At 38.6% G+C, this 12940-nt stretch overlaps 1 protein-coding gene across 2 annotated transcripts in view; it reads right to left on the bottom strand.

Annotated features, from left to right (window-relative positions):
• The window catches only part of LOC135475273 (speract receptor-like), a 59796-nt gene that overhangs the window by 16250 nt on the left and 30606 nt on the right, over nt 1-12940 (bottom strand). For both annotated transcript variants that reach the window (XM_064755109.1, XM_064755108.1), the window contains exon 3: nt 2175-2336. In XM_064755109.1, the coding sequence (XP_064611179.1) occupies nt 2175-2336 (162 nt within the window). The remainder of the gene's footprint in view (nt 1-2174; nt 2337-12940) is intronic.

Genomic DNA, 12940 nt, shown 5'->3' with positions numbered 1-12940 from the left:
TATATTTTTAATTAGTCCTGGCTGTTTTATAGATGAAATCATCCTTTCTGCGCAGTTTGTAGGCCTTCATTAACAGGTCACGTTTTCATTCTCCTTTACTTTTCCATCGTTCAAAACCTATACAACGGACTTATCCTCTGTTTCGATTTGTTTTTCAGTAAATTGTTGGTCTGATAAAAAGTGATAACAGCACTGTATAATAAATGTATATAAACATAATTAAAAACAGGTTGTTGGTACAAAACAGAGATGAAGATACCATTTAAAAAAATGATGTGAAAATAGCATTGCAACAATAGTGCATGTAGGCATTGCAGCACCGATTTTTTGCCCAGAAAGCAAACATTTGTGTACAGGGGGAGCTCCCATTAGGTAAGCTTTACGATCGGATCAAATCGATTCAATTTGTTCAGAATCATTGGGTGGTTCTCAGATATGGCAAGAACAAATTTGTCATCGTGCGTCAGTCCTTTATAATTACTGAACCGCTGTCTTTTCTAATTCAGTAATGTTGATGTTAACAAGGGTGGGGTTTAATGGAGATCCTATGAAAACACCATCTATATGTTAATATAGGAGAGAGTAGAAGCAGAATGGTGCTTTTGTGCAATACTCCAATAACAGATTCTTCTGTGTGAATTTACGAAAAGGGGTGCGAATTACTTTTCCCAGAAACACATAATTAGTTTTCGTCTTTTGTAATATAGATGTTTTATCCGTTTTAATCTCCTAATTAGTGTCTTTGGCCTTTGTGTCGTGCATCTAGGCCTATGTGTAAACAGCCTTGGCCTGTTTTTGTGCACTTGACGCCCGCCAATGATTAGCAACTTTTCAAAAATGGAGATTGCCCACAAAATCTTATCGTATCTCCTCATGGTAGAACTCTGTCCACTCCACTCACAAGAGCTTCCCTTTTCACATCCCCTCTCAATCTGCCCGACGACAACAAATCGATATGATTGGCGACTCACACATGCACGCGTTAAAATCGTGTTACAGGATGTAAGATTTGACCATGAAGCGGCAGAACGCAACAGAATGTACAGCATTATGTTTAATGAGCCAGTGGTTGTCAATACACTTTTAGTAATCTGCGTTAACATATGTTAGGTCGACATACAATACAATAGGTGATGTAGCTTACACAGGCGCGGTCAGAAGAAAGCTGCTGCCTGAGGAAAGGTGTTGTAGCTTCTCGCGGAAATCGTGTAAACTGTGTATTATGTGTTATTTTTAGCGTACAAGTATATCGAATTTGACGTTAGCGGTGGATGAAACCAGTTGTTCAGCACTGATTTTTAGATAAGGAAGTCAATAACAGTTTGCTTAATTTTATCTGAGATTATATACCTGCAAGGCTATTATCTCTCCACACACGATGTTCAGATGCACATTTCGTGTGAATATACAGTCTACACATAGCAACTGTCTACACCGAGATACCAACACATTATATACACAGATAGGTAAACATAGAGAGACTAAATAGATGATAATGTTTAGTGAACATGTTAAAGGGTGGCCTCGCACGGAATCGATACGTAATTGACTGGTGCGGAAGAAGAATTTAGCGTCTTGTGTTAGGGGACAGAAGGTAACATAAAGTTGACTCATGTTGTCCAACAACAGTTGGGTGATCTTGGATAACGTTAACGGGGCTTCATGTCCGAGTTGACTCGTGTTTTTCAAGTTGGGTGATGTTGGATAATGTGGACGTGTTGACTAATAAAAGACTTTATGTAGTTTATGTAGGCGTTGATCACACGTTTTGTACATTTACACGCGTCAGTGTTAATAAATCTTAAGAACTCAGCCGCTAATATTTAAAATCTAGAAACACTCTAAAACTAAGTACGTGTCGGTGAAAAGGCTATTGAAAACTGTATAATTTCTGCTCGAAAGAATTTGATCCAAAGGTAAAAATAAAAATAAAACAACTCACATCACTGACATTCAGCTTTGTCAATTTGTTCCATAAATCCCATCATAGAATTCAAAGATTTAAGTTTTCTCTATCAAAAACAAAATCTAAAAAAGATTAAATAAACGTAGTTTGGAATATAGCTCTCGAAGGTCTGTTTTTGACGAATATTTTCATTTCGCTCCTCTAAACAAGTTACTTTTATGTTATATGGGAAAATTTAGTGTTAAATTAAATTAATTTATTAACATACCTGAATTAATTCCGACGCGTAATTTTAGCTTCTCTCCAGGTATGATAGGTATGACTAAATCGCTGATGGTTTCCATCACGTCCAAGGATAAACTGGCAATTTCTGCTGCGTGTCGGTCGCCATTCTTCTGAGGTAATCCAGAGGCCACCATATACCCGTCTCCTACAAATAAACACAGAAGCATATAAGCCTTCCCGTCTCCTTGAAGTAAACACAAAACCATACATCCGTCTCCTACAATTAAGCACAAAACCATAAACTCGTCTTCTACAAGTAAATACTAAAAATACATATGCCCATCTCCTTGACCATAAAACCATACACCCGTCTCCTACAAATAAACTTGAAACCATGACCAGTCTTCAGCAAAAAAACATGAAACTATACACCCATCTTCAACAAATAAACACAAAATATATATACCCGTCTCCTTCAAATACATATGAAACCATACACACGTCTTCTACAAGTAAACACAAAACCATATACCCATCTTCAACAAATAAACACAAAACCATATACCCATCTTCCATAAATAAACACAAAACCATATACCCGTCTTCAACAAATAAACATGAAACTATACACCCATCTTCTACAAATAAACACAAAACCATATACCCGTCTTCAACAAATAAACATGAAACTATACACCCATCTTCCACAAATAAACACAAAACCATATACCCGTCTTCAACAAATAAACATGAAACCATACACCCATCTTCCACAAATAAACACAAAACCATATACCCGTCTTCAACAAATAAACATGAAACCATACACCTGTCTTCTACAAATAAACACAAAACCATATACCCGTCTTCAACAAATAAACATGAAACCATACACCCATCTTCCACAAATAAACACAAAACCATATACCCGTCTTCAGCAAATAAACATGAAACTATACACCCATCTTCTACAAATAAACACAAAACCATATACCCGTCTTCAACAAATAAACACAAAACCATATACCCGTCTTCAACAAATAAACATGAAACCATACACCCATCTTCTACAAATAAACACAAAACCATATACCCGTCTTCAACAAATAAACACAAAACCATATACTCGTCTTCAACAAATAAACATGAAACCATACACCCATCTTCTACAAATAAACACAAAACCATATACCCGTATTCAACAGATAAACACAAAACCATATACCCGTCTTCAACAAATAAACATGAAACCATATACCCGTCTTCAACAAATAAACATGAAACCATACACCCATCTTCCACAAATAAACACAAAACCATATACCCGTCTTCAACAAATAAACATGAAACTATACACCCATCTTCTACAAATAAACATGAAACCATATACCCGTCTTCAACAAATAAACATGAAACTATACACCCATCTTCTACAAATAAACACAAAACCATATACCCGTCTTCAACAAATAAACATGAAACCATACACCTGTCTTCTACAAATAAACACAAAACCATATACCCGTCTTCAACAAATAAACATGAAACCATACACCCATCTTCCACAAATAAACACAAAACCATATACCCGTCTTCAACAAATAAACATGAAACTATACACCCATCTTCTACAAATAAACACAAAACCATATACCCGTCTTCAACAAATAAACACAAAACCATATACCCGTCTTCAACAAAAACACAAGAAACCATACACCCGTCTTCTACAAATAAACACAAAACCATATACCCGTCTTCAACAGATAAACACAAAACCATATACCCGTCTTCAACAAATCAACATGAAACCATATACCCGTCTTCAACAAATAAACATGAAACCATACACCCATCTTCCACAAATAAACACAAAACCATATACCCGTCTTCAACAAATAAACATGAAACTATACACCCATCCTCTACAAATAAACACAAAACCATATACCCGTCTTCAACAAATAAACATGAAACCATACACCCGTCTTCAACAAATAAACACAAAACCATACACCCGTCTCCTACAAATACACGCAAGGTCATGTACCTGTTTCCTATAAATAAACACAAAACTATATACCGGCATCCTACTAGTAACCACAAAACCATATGCTTGTCTTCCGCAAATAAACACAAAGAATATGTACGCTCCTTCAAGTGACCACAAAACCATATACTCCTCACCCACAAATAAACACAAAAATATACCTGTCTCCTAAAAGTAAACACCAAACAATATACGCCTACCAGTCTCCTTCAAGTAAACACAAACTTATATAGCCTTATATAACATAAACCCATACGTCCGCCTCCTACATGCACCAAATACATGTACCTATGTTCTACACATCAGCTAAAAATCATCTTGTCCCCGTCTCCTGCGTATGAATAAAGCACCATATACCTACGAATAAACCTACGAATAAACAAACATGCACAATATACCCACTTCCTGGGTATTAAGAACACGCACCGTATATAGATCTGCCCTAGGATATGGCATTAGACATACATATTTGGTCAATTCACTTAATAATTTAACATCAACAATAAAAAAAACATGCCCTGTATACATCTGATGTAGTTTTCATCGTGAAGTAATCAAGTTATCTTCAAGATGATAGTAATTACCTCGTTACATTCGACAATTGCAAATCTTCAACTGTCTTACTTGCTTTTCTTTATGTCGTTTATTTGAGTAAGTTTGTAGAAACATAAAGAAAAAGTAAACTAATCTCACAAAATGACTGACACACACACGGCATGCAATGACAGTGGTATATTGAAATATGCAAATGCTTTTCTGAATAATTTCCTGTTTTCACAAGCTGAGGGAACTCCATACCCACTTGTATACGAGTACACTCATTTATTGAACTCGTGAATACACTCACTGAACAGCAACAGGTGGCATGCGAGTGCACTTGTTCAATACCAAGTCGTGTTCGAGTACATTTATCCTGTGTCAACTCACTTCCATTCGTACGTCATCTCATCAGTTCGTACACGAGTCTGTTCGTACAATGTCAGCGCCTCCGCTCATGTAATGTCAGCTCACGTGCGAGTCTCTTCGTACAATGTCATCTCCTTTGCTCATGTAATTTCAACCCATACATGAGTGAGTGAGTGCTTGGGGTTTAACGTCGTACTCAACAATTTTTCAGTCATATGACGACGAAGGAATCTTTAGGGTGCATGTACGTGTAATGTGCCTCCTTGTAGCAGGACGGATTTCCACCGCTCTTTTCTTTCTCTAGTGCTGCTTCACTGAGACGACTTACCGAAGGTAAGTAAGTCGCCCCGCCCGAACCATTATACTGATACAGGTCAACCAGTCGTTGGTCGTTGCGCTATCCCCTTCATGCTGAACGCGAAGCGAGGAAGTTACAACTTCCTCTTAGGTGTGACTCGATCAAGGATTGATCCCGGATCTACCGGTCCCGAAATGGACGCTCTACCAACTGTGCTATCCGGGCCGGTAACCCATACATGAGTCTATTCGTACAATACCAAGGGATGTATGTCAACTAAGCCCTGTTTTATGGAAAACAGTTACGTTCTTACGCCACAGTTGTCTCAGCATACATGTTTTTTTATAACATACAATATATGCGTGCATAATCAATGAACGTTCCATTAAATAATAGAAATTCTAATAAATGTACATGAATAATTTAATACGCCCATGTAATTATCGTCTACAGCAGCGGCGGACATGCCTGTATTCGGTCAATATATAGTCGCTGATTAAAGAACATATCTCGAGGCGATAATCTATGTTTAATCCACACGTTGAGTGTTATTTGAACTATACCAGGGACACTATAAAATTCAGTTATTATATATAGCTGGGGGGTAGTCTGAGGGTTGCTATTGGAATCTCTGATTAGAGCATCGGAGTGACAAAATATCGGTATGTAATCTATTGCAACAAAACAGTTAAGAAGTCCGGACCATAGTGTGCTTCTGGAAGAATTACTAGGTTCTAGTTTTCACACTCATTCTTCCATGAGATACATGTGCAACAATAGACTAACCCTTTGAAGTATTTTACTCACACTTTAATAGCGCAGTTTATACACACATACAGTGAAGCGATGACAAAACTGTGTAGAATTACGACTGTTTGTATAAATCAGATCGGGTGAGTATACTGGACCTACTGTAACTGTACATACAAAGAATCTTCTGAATCAAGGTCTTAGATTGCAATTAATAATCGATAATTCGATTAAGCCAAAGTAAAAAAAAAACTGAAGGCCGGTACCGTTCTGGGGTCTGGACCAGAAAGTCCTCGCATTGCCCCAGTGAAATGTAGATTAAATTTTTCCACGTCCAGGATTTAGAGTACCAACTAGGCGAGATATGAACACAGCCTACGGACCTCGCAGAGATTTCTTTAGATGACAACATCAGGGTTACTCTGGTCTCGCTTATTGTCTATAATCAATAGGAAAGGAAGAAGTCCACTTAAGATATTTTATCCAAGGATTCTCTGCTGCTTCTTTCAATTCCCGTGAACAACGATAGATTCCTTCACGAGACTGAGTGTATGTGGATTCTTCACTATTAGTATTTATTCATTGTTGTTCAACGTAATAAAGACGTTATCAGTAAAGAGTATCAGTTTTACGGGTTTCGGAAACCGTGCTGGTTTAAGTAAAGCACTGAGTGGCTCCTGGCTGAAGACCTGACCATCGTGCTGCGACTTGCGTGGTTCGTTCGTTGGCCTGCTACTTCATTGGCTGATTCAGCCTTTAGGCTATGCGCGCCACGACTGAGCTTCATCAAAATTACACAGCAACACACAGGCTAGGCCAGTACATAAATACTAGCATTTACCTGTCACTTGTGGCGAGAATAAGTGAAATGAGTAATAGCAATTAATTTTGTTTGCTTGTTTGGCAAATCTGGTAACCGCCTAAAATACTTTTTTCCTGGGAGCGTGTCACGGTCTAGTGGTTAGAGGGGCTTGACTTTACTCGCTGGAACATATGAGGTCCGAGATCAAACTCGGCTATCCGCTGGAAATCTGCGGATATACCCGGTATCCCACCTCCATGGTGCTGGCTGCCGTCGTAGAAGTGAAATATTCTTGGGTAGGGCGTAAAACACCAATGAAATAAATAAACAAATAAATCAAACCTGGCCATGACTTGGAAATTTGTAGGTTTTCCCGCTCTCACAACCACGCTCAAGTGACCGTTCACACAGCCTAATGTACGATGAAGACCACCAACAATATGGTGCAGGTCACATAAAGGAAAATTTGTCAGCAATTTCCCAAAGGTCAGAGGAACCGGGCAGGGCCCGGGGGAAACCCACGACCATCCGCAGGTTGCTGACAGAACTTCCTACTTACGGCCGGAGACATTCTCAAATGGGGACTGACATATATCTAAATGCTGGAAGTCAGAAAAATTTTGGTTGGTGCACAAGAAATGAGTTAATGTGTCTTAGACTACACAGTTCTCACAGTTCCTATTGAGGTGGCGAGCAAAACGGAAAGACACTCATTTACAAGAAAGGTGTCCGAAAGCATTCGACAAATTGAAACATCTGCTTTCCCAGACGTTAGATTAAGTTAAGAGACAATTACTGGGCTTTAGGAGGAATCTTCCTTTATCTGTGATAACGTATTCCATCCTTCTTGCCATTTTCGGATGACGTAATCTTTAATAGCAGAGAAGGCAAAAAACAAAACAAATACGGATCAAAGCCTCGGCCTAATTTTGGTTGGTGTACTTTGTGAGCTTAGAAGTGTGGGGATTGCCTGTTGGAAAGACAATCAGGGAAAAAAAGAATAAATTAAATTTGGAAAGAAAAACAGACAGGGGCCTAAATAGATATTTCATAATGTTACATAATGTTGATGACTGTTGTGCAGAGTTGTCCGCCAGTCCATTCCTGTAAACACCAGAAGGACCAGGGATCCAATCAAAAACACGCAAAAGCGCTCCCCTTTATATACATGTATGACTTACTGGAGGAAGACATGTGTTTGTCAACAAACGTGCATTGACACAAAGGCCCAACGATCAATGGGACTGAAGGAATGAATTGCTAATAAGTCTGGTAATCTATATTGCGTTAAACAATTGTCTAAAATCCCCAAACAGCTCTCTGCTTTTCATAAGCTTCTATTTTTGTTCAAAAGATTCTTTTAAAATATAGCATTTAAATATTTAAAATTGCATTCAAGTATTTATTTATATGCAAAAATGCAACCCTAAAGAACGTTCAGTCGTTTGGCTTCTGGCATATAGTGCCAGAGGTATATTTTAGGACTCTGTATGAGTTGTAAACTTTGCCTAAAAGATTATTTATTCCTCATGAATGGTATAAATAACAACAATGAGAAAACGATATGTATAATCAAACGTGTATGGCTAAAATCTATTTGTGTTCACGGTGTGAAAAAGGCGGATAGAGATTCTATCCTCAATTTAGACAACGCACACGTCAGTCTAGGAATGAAGAAAGTAATCTATGTCAGCGCTTTCCAACAGGCAATCCCCACACTTCTAAGCTCACTAAGTACACCAACCAAAATTAGGCCGAGGCTTTGATCCGTATTTGTTTTGTTTTAATTTGTAGTAGAAATTTGTATTTCCTAAGAATTTCTTAATGTTTTCATTTTCACCTGTACATTTATTCGCGTCACCAAAGTCATAAACCAGAAGAATTATGAATCCACAACAACGAGTAACCTGAACACATAGATGCTTTTGAAATTATATAATTTGGCAGATGGCTGAAGCAATTTTGAAAGCAGTATTCCTCAGTCCACCGTAAAAGCACAGGGAAAAAACGACATAAGGGGTTCATCCGTCTTAGACAGCTATCGAATTTGTTAAGGTGAAGGAATGTCTTACAGACAAGCAGGTTGTTCCAATCAAGAAAGGTATCTGGGAAAAGGTAACTCCTGTACAATTCCATATGACACCTCAACGTGGGAAAATGTCATGCCGACAAATGTTGTAGGATTCCTGAATCAAAGTATTAAGGAAGCCTTTGCTTCAATGAGCTCGGCGTAGTTTCCTTGACTACCGAGGCCACAATGGATTTATTTCTTGTGAGGTAGCTTATCAAAATCAGAGTCGAATTACACGCAATCGCACGACTTACTTCCTGTTGTCCCACAAAAAATCTTTGTCACTGTCTTCAAATTTATTAGGCCTACATAGACAGACTTCAATATTGTCCCGAACAAGATCTGCATTCTCTAAGCTACGTCTCACAAAATCATGTAATAATTTCTTTTTAATGAATAGTCCAAGATCCACATCAACTTTCTGAGAATCGACAGTTTTCCTTGCGCTTTGGAAACGAGGCGTTTACAATTTTAAGTCAGAGTTATCTAAGCTTTTGGAACTTTTAATAGGAGGTTTTACTAAGCTTTCCCTGGTGTAAAATTGCCGCACCATAAAATTTGCGATACTAAAGATATGCGGGGAGTTATTAAATTATTAGTGTGTTTAGATCTTCTTAAAGTTTCACTGATTGCAGTGTTAGCTGTGACATTAGTTCAGCGTTGATTGACAGTTGCGGAGAGCAAGACTCGGGATGTTGGGCTATCTTTAATGGTTACAGGTCTTATTATAATGGTAACAGTGCATACTAAAATTATTACAGGGCATACTATAATGGTTACAGGTCATGCTATAATGGTTACAGGTTATACAATATTAGTTACATGTCTTATTTTAATGGTTACAGGCCTTACTACGAAAGGCAACATGTCATGCTAAAATTATTACGGGTTATACTGTTATGGTTACAAGCCCTACTATAATGATAACAGGTCATATTCAGATAGTTACAGGTCATTCAATAATGACTACATGTCATGCAATAATGGCTACAGGCTATGCTTTAATGGTTACAGTTCACACTATACTGGTTACAGGTAATGCTATAATGATCGTCAGTATGGCAAGGAATAGACTTTAATGGTCTTACATTTGTGGAGAAACTTATTTTGAATCAAAGGGTTAATTTTCTTTTACAATTATTACAGATTTCACTATCAATTCTGGTATTGAGTCCATTACTAGTTATTGTATTTTTGTCATGAAACAGCACTCAGTTTAAAGCTCAACACATACCTGGTACAAACAATTGTATAACGGCGGCTATATCTTGTTTCCATTGGAACCGCTCCCAGGTGCGCACCCACACCTTGTTGGACGATTCTATTTCTCAAATCATATCAAAGCTCTTGCCAGCATAGCAAAATGTTGGTCAACATTTCAACGCGAAGATGTATGGCTGATACCGTTAGATGACGTAGCTTGATTCATCGACTCCGTGCTGACAAATTATGAATCGTAATTAACAGCAAAATCTTGTTTCCACAGTTGCGTAAATCGGATCTCCGTGACAAGGTTTTTATAGTTAAGATCATGTTTGAAGGTACAAGGCAATCGAAGTAAAGCCGAGGCATCAGATTCCAAATCAATGCAAAGTTCTTATGCATAACTGCAAGAGTGTGCCCTTCTCAATATGAGGCAGGCCTCTTTACATCTGCCTTTTTTCTTAACATTTCATATCTTTTTGCCAGTATGCATTCAACACTAGGGAGAAGTTCACACGCATGTGTAGTGGAATTTGTAGCGATTTATTTCTAATCAACTTGCTCAAAATATTTCATTGTCCGACCGCCGATCACTAATCCTCTTTATTCTCATATTGAGTGGAGATCTGTTTTACAAGATACCATTTTAAAATTATCAGGGGTTGGGACTGTAAATCATTTGCATTACATTCTTTTCTGATCGGAACAGCTACGACAGCATCAATGAGAAGTATATGCGACAACAGCATTGAACACATCAGAAATTGGTCAATACATTCCTATTCCAGGTGGGGGTAAATATTACACAGCCTTACATTAACCACTCTTAACATTTTAAAGGGAAGCTCATCCTTGTGTGGGTCGTAGGCTCTCCAATCATTCGGAACATTTTTGCGCACGTGCGGTGGGGAGCAGATAAATCTAGGACTGGAGAGACCGGATTTATCCAGTTGGCGACAAAGGAAAGGTCCGATATCCAACTTGAAATAATGGTAGATTAGCAGCGGACATTTGCGGGTGACCCTTCAGGCCTCGCCATTCATTACTGAGCCAGTGATCTTGGCATGTAAGCCTTATTGAGGAAAGGGCAATAAATTCATTTATTTATTTATCTGATTGGTGTTTTACGCCATACTTAAGAATATTTCACTTGTGCGACGACAACCAGCATTATGGTGGGAGGAAACCAGGCAGAGCCCGGGGGAAACACACGGCCATCCGCAGGTTGCTGAAACACCTTCCCACGTACGGCTGAGAGGCTCCTGGGTCATTACGCTGCGCCAGCGCGCAAACCAACTGAGCCACGGAGGCCCCGAATGGCGATAAATGAAAATTCCATTTTTACATATTTTGATTACATGTTTTAAAATTATGTTCCCCATCCACTCCAATGTTTGAAGTGGGACTACAGTAACAACGTCCAAAACTGAACAGCGGCATTGCTACTCACATAATCAGTGCAGGTGGAACCTACCTCAAATACCCTCACATATCGTCCTCTTACCCTGAACAGATCATGCTTGCATGATGGCTATCATTTGACAGGCAATGGCATTTTCCTCTAAACTGTGTAGGGAATCCTCATCATGTGTGTATTTACCAATGCTAGTTTAACATTGGTTTTATATTAAAAACACTATCTGAAATGTTTATATAATCTTGGGCGCGACTTTATTAAACTGAATTAGTCGGGTTAAATTTTGCGGGTGTCTAATGACATTGTCTGGTCATTTGGCGAAAGTCGCTACCGTAAGCAGCGTTTGTGGTTTTGCATCATTTATTACGACCTTGAATTTCGCCGTTATGTGAGTTTGACATTGAACGGTATTGACCCTGAACTGAATGGAGGGATCTATAACTGGCTGGTCCATTTTGGATCAATGATAATATTTCTTCTGATAAAGTAGAAAGCTTGAAAAAAAACAGGTGGTAAAGCTATTGATGTCCAATAATAACTGATTTTGACGGTCAGAGTGCATTAATTCTAACGAAAGTTCTTTTATGTGGAATTCGCAACTAAGAAGTTGTGATCCGACAGATCTGCTGGTTTCCGTGTGCCTTGATGCCTCCATTCTCCGATTGTTATTTCCATCTACGGTCTGTCACAGCTTGACAGTGCTGGTATTGCCCTGCTTCCGCCATACTAGCAAACATCATACACACCCTCCAGCACAGAATCGATAGCGCTTTCAGTACAATTGCCAGTAATTATAAGACAGAACAGAGACACTAAAAGCAGTTAACAATACCAGGTAATTTGCCTATAGGGTACAATTGTTTCTGCTCACTTCTGCATGCTTGCTATATCTGACCTCGTATTCCTTAGATCATGAAATCATGAACACATGGCGTTAAACCACAATCAATCATTCATTCATGAACACATTCCCGTACTGACCATGCATTTCCCATGTCCTGGGGGGAAATCCTCAGCACTGCTGAATGAAGTACTAAGCACAATTAAACTAAACTTTTGTTTAATTTAGCTTTGGTCTGGGAGAAGAGGCATTGTTAAACGATCTCTTCCACCTTTTTTGTCACGACCTGACAAAGCCTGAATCAGGCGGTTTTTACAAGACATTTATGTTCCCCTCGCGCCTTTCTTTGTCGTTAGGGATAATGTCGAGAATCCCTCATATATTTCGTATCTAGACCCAGACTACAATGTAACTCTCACGCCAGCGTAAAACTGGTTTCGGAACAGAAGTCAAAGCTCATTACCACTAGAA

The sequence above is a fragment of the Liolophura sinensis genome, chromosome 9 (assembly GCF_032854445.1).
Source record: "Liolophura sinensis isolate JHLJ2023 chromosome 9, CUHK_Ljap_v2, whole genome shotgun sequence".
Lineage (NCBI taxonomy): Eukaryota > Metazoa > Mollusca > Polyplacophora > Chitonida > Chitonidae > Liolophura > Liolophura sinensis.
This window is presented reverse-complemented; position numbering and strand designations above follow the sequence as displayed.